The following is a 26,122-nucleotide window of genomic DNA, read 5'->3' as shown; positions in this document are numbered from 1 at the left end:
CCGGGGCGGGCCGGGGCGGGCCGGGGCGGGCCGGGGCGGGGCGGCGGCCGGCTCTTCCTGCAGTGCTCGGAGTGCCCCCTCTGGCGACCCTTGAGTGGGGCTATGGCGGCGGCGGCGGCGGTGTGGGGACGGTGCTGGTTTCGGGCGTGGCTCTGCAGGTGCGACCCTGACTCACCCCCGGGCCCCCAGAGGCGACCCCCGGTTCGCCCCCAGTAACCCGGCCCTTGTTCCGCGTTGCAGGAGGGCTGGGCAGGGCTGCGGCCGGCACTACCGCGCCGCGCTGTGCGCCGAGTTGAAGCAGCCCCTGGCCATTGAGGAGGTCGACCCCCGCCCTGTCCGGCCGCACGAGGTAGGGTGACTGGCCTGGCCCCGGGACCCCTGGACGTCCCTTTCACTGTCCCCGCGGCCACCAGCCACAACCCGCCGGCTCCGTCCCGGGTCGAGTTCCCAAGTGCTCGGCTAGGGGGCGCCCGCGAGACTGGAGCCCAACTTCTGGCTGGGCTTCTAGAAGGGACGTTTCCTGGGTCACAAAAAGACCAGAGTTCTAAACGAAGATTGTTCCTCAAAACACATGTAGGCATTTTTCTGAAGACCTTAGAGCTGTTGCCTTAGAAACTGACAGTTTGATTTGCACACTGCTTTGCATAACCACCTGCACGTTATTGATTTAACACAGATAAATGGACCCCATCCTTTGCTTCCGCTTTTCAGTGTGAACATCTAATTATCCACCCCCACCTCCTCCCCCCAGCCAGCCCTCGAACGCCCTTAATTTCCATGATAACGTGCCCTCCTCTGGTGTACTGCAGTGATTTGGGGTGGGTGGGGCTAGTTTAGGGTTGTGGGCATTTCCCCACAGTTGGAGTGGTGGGAAATGTGGGAGTCACTTTGGGTTTGCCTGTTGATCCCCCAGTAACACTGTCATCTGGCGTGGATAATGAGAACCTCTGACAAAGTGAAGCAGGCAGTGAGGCTCAGGGTTGCGGACCACTGGTAAGGGGGAGGAATGTGGCTGCAGCCCTGAAGTGTCACCAACACAGACCCTGTGGCTCAATGGATTATTTGGGTGAGCATCTACTTCCTGAGATTCACATGCTGAAAGACGTTCACCCTAAATCACGGTGGAGTGGCTTGAGAATTTATATGGGCTGCACACATCAACAGCTGTGTCATGCACACCATGTGCGTAGGCTTGAGGGCTGGGATCGTTTGTTCTGTTATTTGTCCGGACGCTGCTTTGTCAAGAATTAGCTCATGAGAGCTGGGCCTACGTGCGTTGACCCACCGTAAAATCCCCATAGTCTGGAATGGTGCCTGGCCTGTGGCGGATGCTTAAAACATTGTTGAATGAATGTGTTTTGCCCATAAAATGTCTTCTCACCAATATGGCCACCTCTGTACTAAATTGGAAATGCAAACAAACAAACAAACAGCTCTCACCAATTCTGTCTCAGCCTTCATATCCTCCTGTGATTCCAAGCCCTGTTGAGTTGTGTTGGTCTTTGACAGGAGTTCTCTGACGTCAGGCTGCATCACAGTCACCTAGGGCTTGTTCAAACAAGCTGCATCCCCAGAGTTTCTGATTCAGTAGGTTGGGGGTTGAGAATTTGAACTTCTAACAAGTTGCCAGGTGACACTGAAGCTGGTGTTCTGGGGACCACACTTTGAGAACTACTGCCTAATAAAACTTAGAGAAACTCCTGCAGGCCTGCCTCCGATCTAGTTTTGTTATGAAACCCAGAAACTGGGGACTCTAGGACTAGCTTGTAGGATTCCTGATTCTCCAAACAGTTGATCATGTTACCCTCTGCTTAAAATCTCTTAATGGCTTCCAGTATTCCTGCTATGAACACTAAGATCCATAATAAAGCTTACAAAACCTTCGATGGTGTGGGTCTTGCTCTCTCTAACCCATCTTTTTCTCCTCCTTGTCCTCAAAGCACACTGGTTTTTCTTTTGTCCCCACCACGGGGCCTTTGCACATTGCCATTGCTTTTGTCTGTGCCAGGCTTTCCTCCCCACTACCCCCAATTTTGAATAATTAACTCTTAGCTGTTCTTAGTTCAAGTGTTACTTTCTCAGGAATTTCTCCTGACTTCCCCAAAGGGTCAAATCCCCCCCACCCCATTATGTGCTTATATAGCACTGTACATTTGTATCTTTAACATTTTGTGTAGGAATTGTAGTTTAGCACATAAATCTTCATAATTAATTTGGTTAATGCCTGTCTTCTCTACTATATTCTTAGCTTCATGAGAGCAGGAACCTTGTCCATTTTGCTTCAAGACTGTGCACTGGTAGTTAGTTCAGTACCTGGTATATAGTAGGCGTTCAGCAAATATTTTGATATAATTGAATGAACTTTGTCTCCACAAATGTGTACTGCTCTGCCTTGTTGCTCTGTTTCCTTTGCAGGTCAGAGTTGATGTCCATTTCTGTGGAGTTAACTTTGCGGATATTTTGGTCTGTCATGGTCAATATCAGGAAAGGCCCCAACTTCCCTTCACACCTGGTGAGTATGAAGGGCGGCCGAGGGACTGCTTCAGGAAAAGAGGGTCTAGAGAGTTTTCAGAACCATGTGCTTCATCTCAGGCGCTGTGATAGTGGTGTTTGCCCGCTGCCTGTGGTGTCTCAGCTACGTCAACCTCACTGCTAATTAGAATCACTAAGTTGCAAGTGCTGAGAGCGAAGGTTCTGTGACTGCCTTGCTCAGCCTTATTCCCCTACCTGCCCCCCGTTAGCACTATTGTATCTGGCTCATAGTAGATGTTTAATAAGTACTTGATTGATTGATTGAAATGTAGTTGATGAACAGTGTTATGTTAGTTTCAGGTGTACTACATAGTGATTTGACATTTGCATCCATTATGAGATGAGCACCACAATAAGGCCAGTAACCATGTGTTCCCATACGAAATTATCACAATATTATTGACCATATTCCTTATGCTGTGTATTACATCCCTGTGGCTTATTTATTTTATGACTGGAGTTTTGTACCTCTTAATCCCCTTCACCTATTTCACCCATCCCTCAATAAATACTTTAAAAATGAACAAATGAACAGATAAAATTTTGTATATCATTATGTTCACCAGAATTCTGATCAGAATCATCACTGGCCCAGGTCATTCCCTTTCATTTGTTGACAGTGCCTCAATTTTGTTTTTTCACTGAAGGATCATAAACATCTTGCTGCAGCTAAAACTCTCAGTCTCATGAATACATGCCCCAAGAAACCTGATACGAAAGGATCAGAAAGAAGAAAGAGTTTATACATTTCTTATCTGATTTGCATTATTCCCAATCTGATTACATTTAGTTCCTGAATCTGTGGACCAATGACTGATTTTTGTTGTTGACATTTATTAAAAGAGAAGTATAGTTTAACATGTATATAGTACGTGTATATTTTATACAGATATACACTGTTTAGGGCACAGTGGTTGCAGAACAGTTGCTGTGTTTTGGCCTTAGGGTATTTGGTTATGTCTCAGCACTGGGAGCCATTTCCCTCAGTTTGTATTTGCTGTAATGCTGGATGGGGGGGAAGGTGGTGTCATACTCAACGGACTTACTCTTCCGGCATCTCAAGTGGGAAATATATGATCATTAAATTAAGAAATTTTGGAAGTGGAAGAGGAAAGGGCAAACAGTACCAGTTCATCCAACTGAGCCAAGTGCCATGTGAATAAATGTAGTTCATGTCCTTGAGGGCCTCAGAAGAGGAGACATGGAAACAAATAAATACAACACAATGAATGCTGTCATTGAGGTGTGGTAGGAGCCCAAGGCCCCAGTGGTCAAGGTCAAAAGCACTTGTATATCTGTGATTCTCTATGCTTTTGCCAGCTCTTGGAATTTTCATTTGCGTCACAGTAAGAATGAGCCTGCCATAGCTTTACAGATTGTGACTGTGAAGTCTTAGATCACTTTCCTGTGCCTTGGGGGACAACACTCTTCCATCCCTCCCCTGGGTGGGAGGAACACAGACCCTCTCAGCTCCAGAAAACTCATAGGATGGTCTGTTGATCAGGGTCTTCTCATCTCCCTGGTGCTGGGCTTTACAGATAACCTAGTTTTTAAACAATTCGTTGTAGGAATGGAGTTTGCTGGGACGGTATTGGAGACAGGCACGGATGTCAGCGCGGTGAAAGAGGTAAATTAGTTGAAATCTAGGGAATTGATGTATGGCCAGCTATGAGAAATGTGCTAACCTCATTTGTAGCCCGAGTTCTTGCTTCTCCTGGCCTTTGCCAGCAGAATCAAAGGGAAATCAAGGTGGAGCGGGCAGAAACTAATTCTGAATCGGGGGAAAGTAGCCCGTGGAAGTTCCTGGCTTCGTCAAACGTTTTATTACTAATAAAAGGCAGCACCTGGGTTTTTAGTGACTGAGAAGATAGAGAATTCTCAAGTTTCAGCTTCTTGTGAAAGAAATTAACATCAATATTCTAATTCTTATCAGCCTTTTCCTTACCCCATCCTATCCTGGTCCAAAATGTGCTCAAATTGGCTTGGCAGCCTGGTGGGGGTATTGAGAAAATGACTGAAATTAAACATTAACACGGAATAGATAATTAAGGGAAACCTGTGTCTTACTAGGTCAGAAAGGAGGATTTTCTTTCTTTTTTGGATTAATTTGGGAAGGGTAAGTGGCAAGGCCATTCATTTGAACATTGCTGGTGTTTTCCCTTCAGGGAGATCGAGTTATTGGCATGAGTGGCTTTAATGGTATGGCTGAAGAATGCGTCGTTGACCACAAGGTAGCCCTATCTCTTTAATATTAATGCTTGGAGATTTTTTTTTCTTCTTTCTTTTCTTTAATTTCCATCTGTCCCTCATTCCTTCTTCTTTCCCTCTCTTTGTATTCTTTTGGTTATATCTTGTTTCTCAGCCAAGCACTTCTTTCTTTCAAATGCTCAATCCCTTTTTTTCTGTCCGTCAGACAGCCCTTGCACAAAGCTTTGTTTGTGTAGAGTGGTTTCATGAAGCAAGGCATTTTGTTTTCCGAATCCCAGAGCAACTGGCTGGCTGTCCCACTGGACCACAGTTTGGTAGTTTTGGTAGAAAAACTGGTTTGGGAGCTTTGAGCTGGGTGTAATGGGTTTCTCCCCCACACCAAGCTTGTGAAAGAGGGAGCCCTGGAAAAGGAGCCAGCCAGGGCGGTGGGGGCATGTGGTTGTGCGAGGTGTGAGTAGTGCCCCCTGGTGGTGAACAGTATACTCTTTCCCCCAACAGCTTTATCTGAGGTAAAATTTTTGTCCCATTCAGTTCACTCATTGTAGTACAGTGGCCTGTGTTACATCCTCCATAAGTTGGTTCCTTCCTAATCCAGATACCAGCCTTAGGATTTTTGAAGATGGTTGCCCCCAGGTCTTGAACTTGGCCACAGCTTGCTTGGCCTTGACTTCCACTGGGCTTGGTTCCTGACATGTGTTGCCCTTTGCAAATCAAATCATCATAGGTACTGAGCAGCCTTAATGAACAGGTACAGGTGCTTAATGCCTAAGTCACTGTTATGTCTTTTATAGGCACTGTGGCAGATTCCAGAAGGTGTCCCCCTCCGAGAAGCGGCGGCCCTGCCTGTATCTTACAGCACTGCTATCCTGGCCTTGGAGCATCGGGCCCGGACCCAGCCTGGGTGAGGACTGTGCAGACAACAGAGGGCTGGCTGGTACCTTCTCTGATACCAGAAATGCCCACCAGTCCTTGCCCCTCGACTCCCCTCCCCTGACCTTCACCTTGTGTTCAGGCTGTCTGAGGAAAGGCCAAAGGAAGATAGTGACCCAAGACTGGAGTCTGGTGACAGAGGGGATATCCTTTTGTCTGAGAGGGATGGTAGACTGTGAATTGGCCAATATGAATTTGAAGAAATCTCTCTCTCAAATCAGGCCCCTCTGGAGATCACCTCCTAGAAAGCCCTAACTCTTAGAGGGTCGGTTTATGTAAACTCACTTCAGTCCGGCTTTGATGGAGGCCTGTGGTGTTTGCTCCTGTGAGGTTTGGTCGGGTGTGCCTACCTGTGGTATTTCAAACTCAGGTGCTGAATTTCCCGCTTTTCCCTGGAGCGTAGCGTACAGCTTCTTGCTCTTCTCATAGAGCCTCGGGATTGCTCCAGAGCGATGGGTGTAGTTGAGCTGTGGCTGCTACATGATCATCACCTTCTAAAATTTGCCTGTGTTTAGTGAAAACAATTTTTAGACAGAACTCGCAAAGTAAAAATTGGAGGGGTAGCCCCAAAGAAGGCTGCCACTGGCATGAGTAAGAGGTTACGCAGAGGGATCAAGGGATCTTTTACCTGGGAAGACTTCAAGACTGGACCAAACCAGCACTGATTTAGCCACCACATACATAATCCAGCCCAGGAGGCCGGAGGGTGGATGTATACGTGTCCATGTACACGAGGGGTTGAATGCAGTGGCCTGAGAGTTCTCTTTTTGCTTTAAAATTGTTCGTGGAATCACATTGCTGGATGATTTTTGGTTTCTTGGGTAACACTCCTCTTTCTTGGGCACAGAGAAACCGTCTTAGTGACGGCAGCAGCTGGAGCCACAGGCCTTGCCGTGATAGACGTGGCAACAAACATTCTTCAGGCCAAGGTATTTGCGTGTTCGATTCTCCATTTAAAAATATCACAGTCCAATCTGACATATGTGTCATTTAATGTACAGGAGCCAAACTGCAATAAAGGTGTTAAAAAAATAGAAAGATGCTTTTGCACGAAAAAAAATCACAGTATTTATTAAAAATCACAGCGTATATATTCATTTATTTGTTAAAAATCACGTGCAAGGCACTGGGGATATAAAGGAACCTGGGCCAGGGGCTTGCCATCTCTCTGCTTGCAGCCCAGCGAGGGGGCTTAGGAGTAAACCACTGGTCCTTCTGGTTCCCAGGAACTTAGTGAGGTTCCACTCACTTCTCAGCTTCTGCAGACCCTATTCCCTCTCCCTCCCCTCTCAGCTCTCTTCCCTGCAGTTCAAATTCAAAGTCAGATGTTTGCCTTTTCAGGGAAATATTCTTTGTCCTTCAGGAGATGTTCCCTCTGCCCCCGACTGTTTGTATGTGGTCTCAGAGCATCCTGTACTTCTCTTTCATAGTGTGTAGTTAGTCCTTTACTTGTGTGCTTCACCCTGGACTTTAACCCCCATGAAGGCAGGAATAGTGTCTGGTCGGTTCATTATTATAGTCCTAGCACCTAGCATGGTACCTCGACCATAGTAAGCACTCAATAAGTATTTCCTGAATGAGTGAATGAATACATAAAAGAAGAATCCAGCCCTTTATAGGGGCATCTCTCTTAGCCTGTGGGCATCAGAGAAGGAGGATTTCTTAGAGAAGGTAGACATTTAAGCTGACTTTGCAGGACTGGTCACAGCTGTATAGAGGAAGAAGGGACAGGAAGGGTGATTCAGTGATGGGTGGACATATTAGAAGACAGAGACCTGGGTACCAACCTGATGCATTCAGGGAATTACAAATAGCATCTCTGGAGCAACGGCACGGGGTTGAGGGGTGGGAGTGGTAGAGGGTGACTCCAGAGCGGTGGGCAGAGACAAGATCATGAGGGACTGCAGAATTTGAACATTTCTCAGAAGCTATCAGGAGCTACTGAGGGTTTTAAGTAGAGAAGTGACATGATCATCTTTGCGTTTTGCAGAGTTCCCGCTGGTGGCAGTGGGCATGAGGGATGGGGCAAGGTCCAGGGCAATCTGGACGCAGTAGGGCAGACTCTTGGAGCAACCCAAGCCAGAGGTGATGACACTTAAGCCCAGGCCCTGCAGGCGATGAGTGGAGAGAGACAAAGTAGAAGAAAATAGAGAATTTGGTGACCGGATAGCATCCTAAGAGAAGCTGAAGGAACAAGGACGTTGGAGTTAGCCTTACCTACGTTCAGATTCCAGCTCTGTCTCTAGCTTAATAGTTTCAGTTTCCTCGTTTGTACAACAATGCTCTTCTCATAGGGCGGTTGTGGGAATCCGGTGCTTGCTGGAGGGTGTGGCGTGTGCTGGAGGATCCTTTAAAAATGGTCCCTGTTATTATTAGACATTGAGGGGAAGGCACCGACCAGGCTCACTGGGGGACTGGCCATTTGTTGGGACTGGGAACCCAGGAGGAGACGGTGAGTTCAGCTTTGGACGTGGTGAGTGTGAGGCTCCTGTGGAGTCCCAGTTGGGATATCCAGAGGCGCAGAGACACTGCGCAGGTTTGGTGAGAGTTGGGCTGATCTGGAATTGCCTCAGGTGGCATCGCTCCTTCCTCACATTGACTTTCTTTGGGGAAGGGCCTGTGAGTTCTGAAAGCAAGAGGCTCCTTGTGAAATATTAATGTATTTCAACTCAAAAGTAAGGGCTTTTAGCACCTCTCTTAGCAGGGGAGACCAAAATTAGTCTCATTGTGTAGAACCATTGACTATTTAACATTTCTGGGAAGGTAAAATCGTACCATTTGTTTTAAATAGCCATGGGAAGTTAGGCAGAGAGAAAAATTCACTTCAATTCAGATAATAAAATTAATCCAAGCTGTATTTTCTTTAGCAGCAGTAATGGTTTTAAGTAAAAGCAAACAGGGAAAAAAAATAATAATGTCATCACGCCACCTACTTGGAACAGGTCATTTTGAGAACACGTCCCATTCACAGCATCTCATCCTGCTTGTAGAGTGCCTCTGCAGCAATCACCTCACCCTTGGCCCTCACATTACCCGGGAGATGGGTAATGGAAGTGTTTATTACCCCTGTTTCACAGACAAAGAAAGTGAGGCGTCAAGAGAGAAAATGGTTCACAGCAGGCCTGACCGGGACCCAGGGAAGCCTGGGTTGGAGGCTGGTACCTGACCTAGTCTGGCGTGTCCTCGGAGGCACTGTGTGCTGACAGCCCTCAGCGAAATGCAGCTGTGTGGGGGCTGCCCTGGGGAGTGTTTGATGGTAGTTGCAAATAGTTATGAGTGAGCTTAGATTCTTTTGGGGACACGGATGTTCTTGGGTTTTTGACTGCAAGTTCTGAACGTCACCTTGGGGCCAAAGTGCTTGGGCTGGTGGGCATCTCCAGGCAAATTGTTGAGTGTTTGAAGCTTTTCTGGAGACTTGCAGCCCTCAGGCCACTTCACAGTGTGGCCCACAGCCATCTCTGCCATCTTTGGCAGGCCTCAGACATGGCTCTGTCCCAGGGTGATGGAGTGGAAAAACATGGGCTTTGGAATCAGGCAGCACTGGATTTGAAACTTTTCTTCCACCTCCTACCTGTATGCTCCTGGGTTAAGTACTTAACCTCTCTGGATCTGTATCCCTCTACAGGAGGGGAGTAAGTATACCATCCCATGATGTGCTGTGGTTTAAATAGAATAAAGGGTTACATATGTTTAACAGTGTGTGTAACACTTTGTTTTCCCAGTGCTTTATATACAATATTCCATTTAATTTAAAAAATACATCTTCTTTTAAGGATGAGGTAACTGAAGCTTAAGAGAAGTTGGCTGGAAGTATAGAGGTTCAAAGCAAGAATTCTAGAGACAGATTACCTGGGTTTGGATCCCAGTTCTACCTCCTATTAGCTGTGTGATCTTGGGCAAGATACTTGATTTCTTTTGCCCCAGTTTCTTCATCTCGAAATTGGAGATAATAATAGTGCGTATATTATTGGGTTATTAAGATTGAGTTATTACAACATAGGGAATACAGCTAATACTTTATAATAACTACAAATGGAGTATAACCCTTAAAAGCCATGAATCACTATATTGTGCACCTGTAACTTATATAATGTTGTACAGTAACTATACTTTGATTTAAAAAAAAAAAGAACAAGAAGATATGGGTAAGGGAAAGGACAAATCCCTGGGTCCTTAAAGTTACACCACGCTATAGACTGAATGTTTGTGTCCTCCTCAAATTTGTTAAATCCTAACCCCCAGGGTGATGGTATCTGGAGGTGGAGGCCTTTGGGCGGTGATTAGTTCACGAGGGCAAAGCCCTCATTAATGCAATTATTGCCCTTATAAAAGAGACCCCCAGGGAACTATTTTCACCTTCTGGCATGTGAGGGCTTAGCCTTCGAAGAAGCAGGACACCAAATCTGCCAGTGCCTTGATCTGGAACTTTCCAGAACTGTGAGAAATAAATGTTTGATATTTATAAGCCAAAAAAAAAAAAAAAAGATTAAGTGAGTTATTAATGTATGTAAAGCATTTAGAATAGTGTCTGGCACATAGTAAGTGCCAAGTGTTGGTTCTTACTGAGTAATTTGCCTTGGGTACCACAGCAGTTAATAGCAGAGCCAGGATTTGAATTCAGGTCTGTCCGACTTCAAGGTCTTTCCACTGAGTCATGTTTTGCCCTCTGAGAAGCCTTTCCTGATCTAATAGATCGCAGGTGGATACCTCTCATGCTCCTGGACCCCTCTGAGCTCCCCCTGCTATACCGCTGGGTCTTGCTTTCTTGACTCTAAGCTTGCTATTTAGCTTGTGTCCTTACCACTTGACTCATAGTATGTACTCAATAAATAGGGGTTTTAATTTGCATTTGGAGAGGACTTTGTGTCTCCTGAACCATCTCCTACGTAGACCCGTTGGAGTTCCAGGATTCCTGGAGATGTCAGTCCCATTGCCAGTGGGGCACGGAGGGGCCAGTGTGATGGTGCTGTGTGACGGACCTGATGTGTTGGGTTGAGGCTGATACTGGGACAGGGAATTGGCTTCCTTGATTAGTGCCTTTTGATTGGAGGCTGGGTGGGTGGGGTAAGCCCCTCTTGGTACCTATTCTGGACCATCAGAAGCATTGTGTTCTTTGCGCAGGTAATAGCTGCTGCGGGCAGTGATGAGAAGTGCCAGCTGGCGATGCAGCGGGGTGCCCACTCCAGCGTGAACTACAGTCAGGGCAGCCTGAAGGAGGCGGTGAGGAAGCTGGTGGGCAGTGGCGGGGTGGACGTGGTCATCGACACTGTGGGAGGAGATCTCTTCCTGGAAGCTCTCCGCAGGTACGCACAGGGGTCTTTCCCAGTGGGCTAGACTTGGGGCTCTGCTGAAACCTCTCCAGACCTCTGTCTTCCTTCTGGCCTCGCTTCTCTTTCATCTTTGCTGCTCACTTTTCCTGTAGGCACCGGCATCATCGAGAACAGCTGAGTGGGTGGGTGAAAAGGAATAGAAGCAGAGGGGAAATCAGGAAATGCTTAAATATAGCGAACACAAAATATCCAACTGGAAAATATCCAGAAAGTGACTGCAGACTCTCTAGTTGGCAATACCAAATGCTTTAGAAATTATACATGCGTTAAATTCAGCCATGCCGGCACCCACTAACTACTTAATATATAGGATGTGGGTAATTCTTGAGATCGTTGTCCACATGTTAGAATTACGGGCGTGGCAGTCCCCCTGTTCACTGTGCACCAAGGTACAGACTCTTCTGATCTTACTGGTTTCTGAAGTAGCCACCAGTGTAAGTGTCTCCTTGATTTGTTTAATTAAAAAAAAGTGACTTGAGACTTAACACGACTGTTGTATCCACACCAATTCTCATTCTGTTTTCAAACAGGGACTCTGGAGTGCTCTGATAATATTAGCTTCATTTCTTGTGTCATCCTGGGAAGCCCAGTTTTGTGGTTTATCTCAGTTTAAATTAGGAGAAACAGAAGCAGAGAGAGCAACTTGCCCACAGAAGGGATCCAGTCGGTTCTGTAGCCCCTGAACATCACCGCACTGTGCCTGCCACCGTGCTTAGAGAGGATGCAAAGGAAGAAGTGCATTGCGTAAATGCAGAGCTGGGACAGAGAGCTGCGAGTGCACACCCTTGTCTTGCCTGGATGACAGTGTTTGGGCAGCAGCCTTTCATTTCCCCTCTGAAGAAAAGGCAGAAGCAAACACAAAATAAACATACACGTACATAAAAGATGCTAACAAAATTTGCTTTTATAATTCATCGCTTCGCGTGTGCTGTATGGTACTTCTTGTAATGGGGCGCAGGATACTTGTGTGAATTTTTGTAGATTATTCAAAATTCTCTCGAAAAGTATGAGCCCTAAGGTAAGTCTTTATGCAAAGCAAATGATGCTTCATTAAAGCGCCTGACTAATTATTCCTGCTTCCTAAGTTCAAAACCTTCAAACTGAGTTGTCTTGAAGTTCAGCATATGGAATGACATCTGCTTATACCCGATTCCTTTTCGCAAAGTAGTTGAGTAGTTAAATAGAAAGCCTTAATTCTAAAATGGGTCCCCTTACAAAATGGTCTAGTTCTTCTGGCCCCTACTGTCTTCTTTATAGCTTAGTTTTATTTTCCTATTGAGGAGTCCAAACTGGTGCAGAATGGTTCACCCCAGCCAGTTTGTACCATCAAGAGGAATTCACACCTGGAGGTTTAATGCATGTTGCTTTTTTTGTTAAAAAATACGGTGAAATATATGTAACCTAATATTTAAAATTTTAACCATTTTTCAGTGTACAATTAAACATGCTCGCAATGTTGTGTAACCATTCCCAACAAAAACTCTGTATGCATTAAACTGTCCCCTCCACCCCCTGGTAACCTCTGTTCTACTTTCTGTCTCTTTCTGTCTCTTTGAATTAATGTACATTGCTTTTTTTCCCCATTCTGCACTTTTTATTGTGGTAAAAATACATAACGAAAGATTTTCTATGTTGATCATTTTAGAGTGTACAGTTGGTAGTGTTAAATATATTTACATTGTTGTGAAACAGATCTCCATAACTTTTTCATCTTGCAAATCTGAAATTCTATACTCATTAAGCAGCAACACTTCTTTTCCCCCTTCTCCCTAGCCCTTGGTAACCACCATTCTACTTTTTAGATTTTATTTTTATTGATTAATTTTTTTTTGTTTTTGGGAGGAAGGTAATTAAATTTATTTATTTACTTATTTATTTTAACGGAGATACTGGGGATTGAACCCAGAAACTCATGCATGCTAAGCACACACTCTACCACTGAGCTATACACTCCCCTCTACTGTTCTCTCTGTTTCTATGAATTTGACTACTTTAGATACCTCATGTAGGTAGAATAATATATTATCTGTCTTTTTGTAAGTGGCTTATTTCACTTAGCATAATGTTCTCAAGGTTCATCCATGTCTTCTTATGGGACAGGATTTCCTTTTTGTTTCTCCATCCATCAGTTGATGGACATTTAGATTGTTTCTTGACTGTTGTAGTGTTTCTGTAAACATGGGTGAGCAAATATCTCTTCAAGACCCTGCTATCAGTTCTTTTGGTTATAGACGCGACATTGCTGTATCATATGGTAGTTCTATTTTTAAGTTTTTGAGGAACCTCCATACTGGTTTCTATAGCAGTTGCACCATTTTATAATCCAACCAATAGTCCATGAGGGTTCCAATTTCTCTAAATCCTTGCCCACACTTATTTTCTGGGTTTTTTTTTTCTTTTTAAAAATAGTATCCATCCTAATGGGTGTGAATGATCATTACTTTTTATAATTGTTTTTCTTTCTCCTTTTTGTCCGCAGCCTGGCATGGGAGGGCAGGATTGTGGTGGTAGGTTTTGCCGGAGGAACCATTGCTTCTGTGCCAGCCAATCTTCTGCTTCTGAAGAATGTCTCTGCTATGGGGCTGTACTTGGGCCGATACCGGGACCAGAACTTTCCCCTGTTCTCCAGGGGCCTGTCCTCTGCAATTCAGTACTGCCAGCAAGGGCGCATCCAGCCACACATCGGAGCTGTTTTTAAGCTGGAGGAGGTGAGAAGCTCTTAAGGGATATGATGTAGATAAAGCCAGGAAATAATCTGTGTCAAACTCCTGGACAATTTCTTTCTAGATATTATAACTCGTCTGTTTATGGAGTTAAAGGGTAAAAATACAATGCAAAATAATGGGGTTTCACAGGCTGCAGGGTCATGGGACTTCTCCCTGTCTTTTGGGTTGTATGGCTGTGGACTCAGGTGTTGCAAGCCAGTGAGAAACTGAGTCTGTAAAGACTGTGAAGGATCTGGGTTTTGAGGGGATCTGTCTACATCACTGGTGTTTTAAACAGAGGGATATGATAGTACTTTAGAAAATAATTTACCCGTGTTGATATGAACTCTGAACTCCACAACGTACAAGTCCAAAAAGGAAGCACTTAACTTGACCTTTGTAGAATGTAGACTCTTAAAAGTATAACCGGATGATCTAAGCTGGAGTTTTGTGAACGAAACACCAAATCATGCCCAGCATTGTATGACTGTAATTCATCCATTAGTCACTGTAGTTAATTTTGTTGGCTCTTCACTCCCTTTTTTCATTCCCTCACAGCCCCATTAATGTGGCTTAAACTTCCTCCAAAGTGTAATTGTGTGCATGCATATGCAATATAGTTGTAAATGTGAATCTGTTAGGCATTCACTGTGAAGGTTTTTTTTTTTGGCTTAATTTCTTTTAATGTTCAAAAAACCATTTTGGTAACTCTAGTCAGCCACTGATGAAGGTGATGTTTTGTTCATATGCAGATTAGTGGAGCCCAAGCTGTCACTGCCAGCCTCGTTGCTCTCCAGCCTTCCAGTTTTTAAAAAAATATTTTATTTTATTTTTTTCAGGGGAGGATAGGTAATTAGTTGACTTGTTTATTTTTAGAGGGGGCCCTGGGGATTGAACCCAGGACCTTGTGCTGCTAAGCCTGTGCTCTACCACTTGAGCCATACCCTCCCTCCCTCAGCCTTCCAGTTTTATGTTTTTTTTTAAAACGTTTTTTTTTTATTGCGTTATAGTCATTTTACAATGTTGTGTCAAATTCCAGTGTAGAGCACAATTTTTCAGTTACACATGAACATACATACAGTTTTATGTTTTTTGATGCACATTCTTCTCAAACACAGTTTGCTTTCTTCCTCATCTTTGTGGCATGTTGGTCAAGAAGGTAATATTCAGTGGTAAAAAGAGAACCTGACTGACGATCAGAAAACTGGTTGGATTGTGTTTCTAGCTTTGCCCCTGTCTTGTTGCGGCTTTGCCCCTCACCTTTCTGACCTTCAGTTTCCACGTCTCTAAAATTGAAGGGTAGGACAGTATCAGTGGCTTTCAGACTGTGCTTCAGAGCCGCATGCAGGATGCAGGGTGCGCAGGTTGAGACTTGAGCTGCCCGGGTTCTGGGACTCCATCTCCGCTGGGGCCTGAGTAGCTGCGTGTTTTTACCTTTTTGTTCACACTTCCCTTTTAAGAACGGTTTTGTGGCTTGCAATCTCGAAAGCCACCAGTTCAGAGAATTTCTGGGTCCCTTTCCAACTTGTGACTTTTATCATGTGACTCATAAGCTGATGTTTGCTTTACCTGAGGCTCACATACACCTGTCCACAGAGGATAAGGACAGGTGGGCAGGACCAGAGTGGAAAGGCAGGCTAGTTGGAGCTGTTTCTTCTCCTCACTGAGGTGTTCTAGGTGCCGCTCAGGCAGGAAAGAAAACCCGAGGTGGATTATTGTTACAGTTACCCACATTGAAGTTCTCTCTCATCTTAAGCTCAAGTTAACTGACTGCTAACTTGCTGTCGGCTTCTGTTTGCCCTTCTCTTTTCCAGCGAGGGCTCTGCGCGTAGGATTTTCTAGCTCTGCCCACTCTGCTGACCTTCCTGTTATCAACTGTTACCTGAGGCCAAGCTCCCTGACACATTTTAAGCATCTGATTCACACACCATCCATTCACTATTCCTTCCCTTCCTGCTTCTTTCACTGTGCAAGCTATTTAGGATAATAGTGTTAATAGTGACGGCAGCTCACAGACGCTAGGTGCTTACATACAGTAGGTCAAGAACTGTGCTAAGCACTTTGCAGGCATTTTCTCACTTAATCGTCACAGCAACTCTTTAAGGTATGAGCCATTTTTATCGTAGGTTACAGATGAAATCAAGACCTGTAAATGCTGAGAAATCTGCCCAATGTTATGTCGTAAGTGACAGACCTGGAATCCAGTCCGGGTTGGTCTCTGACCCCGGAATGAGGGCTCCTTATGGCTACGTCATTCATACTCTCTCCTCAAACAAGCCAGAAGCTGCTTTTTAGAAACCTTTTTCTAGAGCACAGAATTTATCCATCTATCATGAAATTAGCTATGTGAACAAGCTGTCTTATTGTTAAAATGAACAGGAATCTTGGATTTTCCTAAGCAGTACCAGAATTTATATATTTTGTTCTTTTAAAATGAAGATGACTAAAGGAAATTATAATTAATTTCACTGAACTTTAAAGCCTAGGTAATATTTTTTCACGTAAATCAGTTAACACATTGGAAAAAAAATGATCAGAATCTGTTTGGAAAATGACTGCAGTACTTAACATCTGCATAACACCAGAGATGCCAGTGCTTCCCAGCTTACATCTTCTCCTGAATATGTGGGCTTATAGATTTGACATTGCTAGTTGGTATTAACATGACCACGTATTTGTATTATAGGCTTTTTAGTAGGCAACAGGTGTGAGCATCCGTAGCACTCTCTGTTTCTTCTTCATCCACTTGTAAGGACTTGTATGATGCCCGTCATTCCCAGAGGCCCACATGCTGCCTGTACCTCCAGATCCCGGCAGGTACTCACACATCTCTTCAGTGGATGATCATGGGTATGGGTGAGGCCACTGGCGTTCAGAGCCAGGCGCTGCCACTTAACTGGCTATGCGCAAGAGACTCACATCTTTGTGCCTTGGTTTCTTCACCTGTGATGAGAGCAGTAACATGCCCTAACTCCTACATGCTTATGAGGATTAAATAAGGTAGTACGTATAAAAGCACATGGTCAACCCTCAGTATATCGTTTAAAGCAAAATACATAGTCATTATAAAATACAGAGTTGAGCTTTTGCAGGTCCCTGAACTGTAACACTTTTACATTGACATTTTAGAGGCAAGATTAGAGACGCAGTCTTCAGGTTTTGAATTTTAACTAGCAGGTATCGTTTTCTGAAGGGTGGTATCCGTGCCACGACAACGGGTGGGTTGTGAATTAGCCCCAAGATCTGTTCAGAGGAAGACATTATTTAGATGTGCCAGAGTCTGTTTTCTCTAGGGAGCTGCCCACACACATCCCAACCTGACGCAGGACTTAAACCTCACGGAGCTGAACGTGTTTATTATGTGAAGGTGGGGTGAGATCACCACATGAACAAATTTAATGGATAGAAATTGTCTGAGGTTTCCTGAGTGTATCTATGGAATATTCTTAAAAATTAAATTGCTCTTTAAAATTTTTTATTTTTTTTTTTTTGCTGAGGGAAGGTAATTAGGTTTATTTATTTAACGGCAGTACTAGGGATTGAACCCAGGACCTCATGCATGCTAGGCACGTGCTCTACCACTAAGCTATGCTCTCCCCTACCCCTATTCCTTCAGTTTAGATGGAGTATCAGTTTTAGTCCATTGCTGTAGACCCAGTGTAGGGGCCTCCCCACATCAGCCGGCCCCACCTGCCCCAGGCCTGGGCCTCTTGTCACACTTCTCCAGTGATGGTTCCCACTGCCCACCCCTGCAGTCACACAGCCCCGGCCCGGCCCTCGGGCCCATCTCCTGACACTGTTGATAGGCTCATGCTTTCCCCCAGGATAGGGCTGACGTGAGGCGAGGCCTCTGTTTTGCCCATTGGGGCAAGAGATGCCATTGCTCCGGTGCAGAGGTCTGACCCCAAGGGCCTGCTGAAGGTCTGGTGGCCCCAGAAACCATATGTGGGGTCTGGGTAACCACCCAGAGGTGGGGAGGAGCTCCTGCATGGGCAAGCCTGGGCACATGGAGAGAAGAGATAAATCAGTTGCCTTTCCTCTTCCCAATGGGCCATTTCAATGGGCCCCGGGTTCCATACAACCTCTCTGGAGCAGACCCGTGTGAACAACAACCAGCTGCGTGTCCCCCCGCAGCTCGGGCCAGTTCCGGACCAGTAACACATGCCTTGTGGTTCCTCTTCCTCCTTCCTTGATCACCCCACTCTCCCCTCACCCTCACCTCCCTGGGATTGCCATGTAGCATTAGGGCATACATTTTGATCAGGCTGTATTTTCTAAGGAACCCAGGCTGACACTTAATTTTGAAAATTTATTTAATTTTGTGGTTAGTAATACATGGCTTGACCTTTTTTTTTTTTCACAAGTCAGATTTATTTTTAAGGTTACTGGTAGGTAAAGGAGATGGGAAGGGATAGGTTGGGAATTCTAAAACTGTACCTCTTGGGGAGTGATGGAAATGTTAGCAATCTTGATTGGTAGTGGTTTCATTGGTATACACTTCTATCAAAATGCATTAAATTGTACATTTGAAATATGTGTAGTTTATTATACAGGAACCATACCACAATAGAGGTGTTAAAAAATAAAAGATGGGTTTATTAAGGGATGATTTATATACAGTAAAATTCCCTGCAAATTGTAAATTGACAAACATGTTTAGTCATCTAACCCCCCCTACAATCAAGATATAGAACATTTCCATCACTTCAAAACGCTCCTTTGTGTCCCTTGTCATCAGTCCCCTTCTACCCCCACAGCCCCTGGCAGCCACGGATCTATTCTCTGTTCCTATAGTTTTGTTTTTTGCAGAACGTCATATTAATGGAATCATACAGTATGTAGCCTTTTGAGTCAGCTTTGCATAATGCAACTTTGCAACATGCTTCACATGTTTTTGCATAAGTCAGTAGTTAGTTCTTTTTTACTGCTGAATAATATCATTGAATGGACTTACCACAACTTGGTTTTTTCCTTCACTTGTTAATAGATATTTGATTAGTTAGTCTTTTTGGTGATTATGAATAAATCTTCCATAAACATTCATGTATAAGTTTTGTATAGACTTATGTTTTTATTTACCTTCTGACTGGGATTTCTGGGTCATTCACTAAGTATATGTTTAACCTTTTTGTTAAATTTATACAGATATTTAGTTGGCTTTATTTACCGAGCAGCTGGTTCTTCCCTAGCCCGTCACCCACACCCCAAGTCTCCAGTGGTGGCTAGAGAATGTCATTAGATAAGAACGTCAGTTCAGAAGTAACAGATGTTGATGCCCCTCAAGAAGGGCAAGCTGGCCAAGCCAGCAGCTCACTCTCTCTGCCTCAGTCACGAGAAGCAGTCTCTACAGCCCATGATTTTGAAGACAGGGATACTGTTAACGCATTCCTAGCAAAGCCCACAGTACGTGGGTTTATAGGTTTTTCTTTTCCTTCCTTCCTTCCTTCCTTCCTTCCTTCTTTCCTTCCTTCCTTCTTTCCCCCTCCTTCTCCTTCTCCTTTTTTTGATGTATTTTGGATTAGAAGCTGGTGCTCCAACGTACAGTGTTTGAACATTTCAGGATTTTGTTTATACTGATTTGCTTCTACATGGTTACCTTTTAATAACTACCAAGCTGCTTATCAAAGTGGTGGTATTATTTTGCATTTCCACTGACAGTGTGTGAGCATTGTTGCTTTGCATCTGCCAGAGCTTAGTATTGTCAGTTGTTTTCCTCAAGTTTAGCCAATAGGTGTGTAGTGGTAGCTGATGGTGGGTTTAATTTGCATTTCCCTAATGAAGAATGATCTTGAGTATCTTTTCATATGCTCGTTTGCCATCTGTATCTTTTCTGGTGAAATGCATTGACTGACTTTTAAAAGAGGATTCAGATTAACTTCTATCAGAGCAGTGAGCCGATGCATATAATTCAGCTGTGACAGTGTATCGCTAACTAAACATGTCTACCTTTTAAAAACAGTCCCACTCAGCCCCCGATATATTCATTCATTCGTGAGTTTATTTTATTCGTCAGACATTCACTAGGTATATTCTGTATGCCAGTCAATAAAAAGTAAGACTTAAGGAATTTATTTTTCAGTTGGGATGGTCTTAGGACAGTGCTGCGAGAGGGGAAACGCTAGTTTCTAATGAGAAGGATGAGTCAGCATAATATATTTAGGGAATGATAGTTAACTCTGATTATGCCGGTTTGATGAGCTAATTAAGAATTCCAACAGAACCTAAAACAAAAGCAAAATCCTCACCCAGCCCCCGAATTCCAGGTTGCATATCTCTGGAGACAAATTTAATTCTGGCTTCACCCACTGCAGGGCAGAGAACCAAGATTCTGGGAACAGCCTGTGTATCTGTGTAGGCATTCGATTCGTGTGGAGCAGCCTCCCTCTGCGTGACACAGCCTGTAGAATACAGGAGGGGACAATGTCCCCAGGCATCTGAATTACCTATCAAAACCCTCTGGTCTAAAGCCTGGTACTTCACTTCTTAGTCTCTCACTCAGAGACTCATCACTCGTATTAAACATCCAGCCCCTAACACAACTGGTTGTCTGTTTTCCCTACCCAGATAGAAACCACCAGGTAGGAAGGGATAGAGCTGGGTTATTTTTAGAAGCCGCTATCACAACAGAAGTGGCAGCTAGACACAGAATTAACAGAACATCCGAAAAACAGAGGGCAAAATAACGTATGCTCAAAATTCTGAGATTCCCAAATCATGGGACAGAAAGATTATGCTTCCCCCGCCCCTCATAATATCTTTTAAAGAAGTCAGGTATATATGTGCCACATTTTTATAAAGATCTATATGCAGAATGATTAAAAATAAGCTTTAGCATTGGCAGAGACAACTTTCTTTTTATGTTAACATTTATTTGCAGGAGATTCCTCATTTCTCAAGGATGCCAGGTGGAAAGAAATATCAGTCTCTCCAATTATGCTTGTTTTCCCAAGTATTTCTGTTGTGGGCTATGACAGATCCCTGGGAACAAGAAGCTTCTAACTGACAGGGAGCGTGATGCAGCTGTGAGTCGCCTGGAGATGTACTTTGAGTGATGGACAGGGTGAAGACGAGTGTTTCAAACATCTGTCTTAGCCCTCTTCTGCCTCCTCCAAGAACATCTAAATTTGCACAGACTGGGAAGGTCTCTGTAAGGCCCAAAGGCCTGAAAGACAGATGTTCTCGAAATCAGGAATTTCAGGCTGCAGAGAGATTGCCACAATTGATTGGTTTCTTGGCTTATTTTTATTTATTTATTTTTCTTATGCTTTTGGGGAAGGAGTCCAAGTGGAAAGGGTTGGTTAATCGTAATCCTCGTTTCGAAGCACATCTTCCTGGCTGTTGGCACGAGGCCCGTCTCTGGCTTTTACGTCTGTATGTTTATGGCTGTCTCTACTTACTCTCGTTTTCTGAGTCAGTCTCTATCATGTGTTCGGTACATATCTTTGGATTTATATTTCCTTGTAAGACACGCAGAATCATTTTGTGTGCTAATTTATTTTCAAGTGACATAAATGTGCTGTAGATCGTGTTCTGTTTTTTACGTTTTGCACACAGTGCTGCTTTTCTAAGATCCACCTGCATTGCTGGTCCTGTATCCAGTTCATTACTTCCCACCGCTGCATAGCGTCCATGGTGTGCATCTACCATGGTTTACAGATCCATTCCCTAATGATAAACCTCAAAGTTGACTTGATTGCCTGCCGCCATAATCAGTGCTACAATGAACAGTCTCATAGATAACCCTCGGGACTTGTGCAAATGTCGCTTTGGGGGTATCTTCCCAGGACTCGGGTTGGGGGGTCATAGGATGTATGCATCCTTCATTTGACTGCCGGCTGCTCTCCAGAATGACTTGCCCTGTTTATGCCCTTCTCAGCAGTGCATGAGAATTCTTGTTTATTTGCCACCCTGTTGAAATGTAGCATTTGTCCAACTTTCTGATTTTTGCCAAGTTGATAGGCATAAAGTGGCATTTTATTGTTATTTTAATTTGTATTTCCTCGGTTTCTCATTAATTTAAGCATCTCTTTATATATTTGCTAGCCATTCAGGTTTCCAGCTCATTGCACTGCAATTTAAGCCCTTCAGGCAGTTTTCTGTGAGACTTTCTGTCTCTTTCTACTAATTTGCAAAAGCTCCTTGTATAACCTGTGGTTCTCAAATTTTAATCTGCACGTGAACCATGTTAGGATGCAGATTATGATTTAATAAGGGTGGGATGGGGCTCAAGACCGTGCATTTGTAATAAGCTCCCAGATGATGCAGAAGCCTGTGGTCCTGAACCACCCTGTGAGTAGCAAGGTTCCAGATGTTCGTTTGAGGCTTTACAAGTCTGTCCTTCCAAATTTGTCATGTGTCTGTCACTTTTTTCTAGATTTAATACAGTCAAACATCAATGTTTTGTCTATGGTTTGTGTTATTTGGGACTTGTTTAACAAATCCTTTGTCATCCCTGAATCACAGTGATTTTCTCTATTAACTGTGTTCTTTTATTTCACACTTAAGGATTTAAATCTATCTGAAGTCACCTTTGTATTGGGTATAAATTTAGTAACCAGTTTCAGTTCTTCTCTTTGTACTGAGCTTGTTTTCTCAGACCTAACAGTTCATTGTTCCTCTACTGATTTTTGGTGCCACCTTTGTCTTATTTCAAATTCCCAGATATACATGTAAGTGTCTGCTCTCTGCTCTCTGTTCTGTTCCCTTGGTTCACGTATCTGTTCCTGTAATAATACCACACTGTTTTATGTTTATAGCTTTGAAGTATGTTTTAATATCTAGAAGAGTAACTCTTCCACCTGCGTTCTTCTTTTTCAAGTGTGACTAAGCTAGTTGTGAATCTTTATCCTTTTAGATAAATTTTGGAATACATTTATTTAGCTCCTCAAAGAATCTGGCTGCAGTTTTGAATGGAATTGTGTTGACTTTAGTGGTGAATTTGGGGTAATATTGATATTTTTTACAATTTTAATTGTCTTACTTGTGAACAGGGATATATTGCTACTTATTCAGATTGTTCATGGTTTTGAATAGAGTTTAAAGTTTTTTTCCCTTAAAGTCTCCTGGATTATTCTGACTTATGTTCATTACAACTACTTTATTGTTTTTGTTGCCTTTGAGAACAATATTTTATTTCTGTTCTATTTCCTAGTTGATTATTTCTGATATAGAGAAATAGCAGTAATTTTTGTAAGCTGATCTTGTATCTTATAAATTTCCTCCATGTCTTTTCATGGCTTGATAGCTCTTTTTTTTTTTTTTTATCACTGAATAATGTTCCATTGTCTGGATGTACTACAGCTTGTTTACCCATCCACCTACAGAAGGACATCTTGGTGGTTGTGCGCAAGTTTTTGCAAATATGAACAAAGCTTCTGTAAACGTTCTTGTGTAGGTTTTTGTGTAGATGTAAGTTTTCAGCTCATTTGAGTAAATACTTAGGAACGCGATTGCTGGATCATATGGTAGGATTATGTTTAGTTTTATAGGAAACTGCCAAACTGTCTTCCAAAGTAGTTGTATCATTTTGTGTTCCCACCAGCAGTGAATGAGAGTTCCCATTGCTCCACAGCCTCATCAGCATTTGGTGGTGTTCCTTTTTGGATTTTAGCCACTCCAGTAGGTGTGTAGTTGTATCTCACTGTTGTTTTAATTTGCAGTTCTCTAACAATATATGATATTGAGCATCTTTTCATATGCTTATTTGCCATCTGTGTATCTTCTTTAGTAAAATTTCTGCTCAGAGCTTTTGCACATTCTTAAATGGGGTTGTTTGTTTTCCTATTTTTGAGTTTTAAGAATTCTTTGTATATCTTAGACACGAGTTCTTTATCAGAGAAGCATTGTGCAAATATTTTTCTCCCAGGCTGTGGCTTATCTTTTCATTCTTTTAAGTGTCTTTTGCAGAGCAGATTTTAATTTTAATGATGTCCAGTTAACCAATTTTTTCTTTCATGTATTGTGCTTTGGTGTTGTATCTAAAAAACTCATTGCCAAACCCAAGGTACCTTACTTTTCTTCTTATTTTCTTCTGGAAGTTTTATAATTTTGCCTTTTACATTTATGTGTAAGATCCATTTTGAGTTAATTTTGTGAAACATATAAGGGTGGTGTCTAGATTCTTTTTTTGTTTTTCTCACATGTGGATGTTCAGTTGTTCTAGCACCATTTTTTGGAAAGGGCTGCCCTTTTCCCATTGAATAGTCTTTGCCCCTTTGTCAAAGATCAGTTGACTATATTTGTGTGGGTCTATTTTTGGGCTCTTCTAATCTGTTCCATGGACCTTTTTTTTTTTATTCATACACCAATATCACACTGTCTTGATTACTGTGACTGCTTTTTAATTTATGTTTTATAACCTTGTACTTCTAAAAATGGATTTGAGAGAGACTGCAGTTTCAGTTATACTGAAAATAGGACCATTTTAATAAAAAGATAAAAATGATAAAAAAATTCAATGATTGATTCTTCTGGCAGTAGCTCTATTCTTTTAAAAGCTAGAACACACAGAAATATTACAGCAGAGTATGGACAGGCCTGAGGACTTTTCACCTGCTCTCATTTGCCTGACAACATTAAAATGGTAGTTTAGAACTGAGGTTAGGTTATTCTTATTGTTTTCCTTTGAGTTTGTGGTGATCAGTTATTGAGTTAATATTGCACAGTTAGCTGTATACACTTTGTTGGAGACATATCTTAATACTTTAGCTCTTTTAAGAACTGAGCCAGCAACAGATGTTTGTTGAAATGTGCATATATGCAAATCTGACCACATTTTTTTCTGGATTTATTTTTTTAGGTCAATGATGCCTTCCTTCATGTCACACAGCGCAAATCCACAGGCAAGGTGCTTCTGTCCCTTAAATAACTCCTCACTTCAGCAGCAAACTCAGTGTGTCTAAATCCAAACTCGTAATGTTTCCAAAAACCCTGATTTCCCTTCTGTGTTTTTAAAGGTTTTACCACCTTCCTCATTAACACAGTTTCAAAATCTTTTAGAGTCACCTTTGAGTCTGTTTTCTTATTCCTAGTTAGTGTGATCATATACTTTATTGTCCAAATTTGGACCCATTTGAGAGTGAAAGGATGCTAGGAAGACAGATGTCCCAGACAAACTAGGATGTCTGGTCTCCCTATTCATAATGTATCAATGGCCAGGTTCTGTCATCCTCACCTCTAAGAGGTCTCTCACTTCCATATCCTCTTTTCCATTCTGACTAATTATGTCACATCTGCTAATTCCAGTCACCTTCTAACTGACTCTCCTACCTTCAAACTACCCTCGCCCCTCCATCTTTGTTCTACATTATTGCCATGGCGACCTTCCCAAAGCACAGCTATGACTGTGTATGTCTCAGAACCCAGCAGTGGCTCACCATCGTCTGCAGGGTGGAGCTCAGACTCCTCCAGCTAGATTTCATTATGACCAGGATTTCGTCCCTCTGTGTTTCCACCTGTATGTTGGACAGCTCCACCAGCCCCTCCGTGTACACTTGGATTGCCCGCCTTCCCTACTTTGCTCTGCTAAGCAGTTTCTTTTACCCCTTATCTCTGTTTAACACAAGCTTTCATGACCTCCAAGACCTACCTCTGCATGAGCTTCTCCCCTCAGGTGGGTGCTCATCTCTTTTGTTTCCCTTCTACCTTCCTGAAGCTTCTCTCCTAGGATGTGTCACATTCTGCCTTGCACCAGCGGGAGCAGCATGCCTAGTGGAATGAACATAGGATTCTGAATCCAAGATGTGGATTTGAATCCCAGTCTCAGCACTTGAGAGGTGGTTACTTAAGGTCTCCAAGCCTTTATTTCCTTGCACAGTGAGTTACCCTTGAACTGAATTGAATATGAGTGATCTGCAGGTCTTAATTTGTGAGATTAAATTGAGAATTAGTTACTCTGGAAACAGCCCACATGTTCATCACAGATGAGTGGATAAACAAAACATGGTATATACATATAATGGAATATTACTCAGCCTTACAGAGGGAGGAAATTCTGACACATTCTACAACATGGATGAACCTTGAGGACACTATGCTAAGTGAAATAAGCCAGTCACAAAAGGTCAAATATTGTATAATCCCACTTATGTGAAGTACCTGGAATAAAATTCATAGAAAGTAAAATTGTGGTTGCCGTGACCTGGGAGGAGGAGACAGTGGGGGAGCTGTTGTTTGATGGCTCTAATGTTTCAGTTTGGGAAGATGAAAAAATTTTGGAGATGGATGGTGGTGATGGTTGTACGACAATGTGAATGTACTTAATGCCGCTGAACTGTGTGCTTAAAAATGGTTAGAATGGTAAATTTCATGCTATGTATCTTTTACCAAAATAAAAACTAAAAGAATATATTACCCCCACATCGAAGTGAATGCATTCAGAGACGAGAATAGGGAGTGTGAGGAGAGAGCCCAGCTGAG

At 43.2% G+C, this 26,122-nt stretch overlaps 1 protein-coding gene across 1 annotated transcript; it reads left to right on the top strand.

Moving 5' to 3' along the window:
• The first annotated feature begins 17 nt into the window (after window positions 1–17).
• LOC105068911 (quinone oxidoreductase-like protein 2) lies at window positions 18–25,828 on the top strand. Its single transcript, XM_074349836.1, has 10 exons — window positions 18–158; window positions 241–349; window positions 2,416–2,512; window positions 4,101–4,159; window positions 4,698–4,763; window positions 5,532–5,641; window positions 6,518–6,599; window positions 10,792–10,973; window positions 13,480–13,708; window positions 24,504–25,828. Exons 1-10 carry the CDS (start codon window positions 103–105, stop codon window positions 24,570–24,572), a joined length of 1,059 nt encoding a protein of 352 aa, XP_074205937.1. The 5' UTR covers window positions 18–102; the 3' UTR covers window positions 24,573–25,828.
• Window positions 25,829–26,122: the final 294 nt, after the last annotated feature.

Source organism: Camelus bactrianus, chromosome 21 (assembly GCF_048773025.1).
Source record: "Camelus bactrianus isolate YW-2024 breed Bactrian camel chromosome 21, ASM4877302v1, whole genome shotgun sequence".
NCBI classification, from domain to species: Eukaryota; Metazoa; Chordata; class Mammalia; order Artiodactyla; family Camelidae; genus Camelus; species Camelus bactrianus.
Note: the sequence above shows the minus strand (reverse complement) of the source record. Positions and strands in the feature narration are given on the sequence as shown.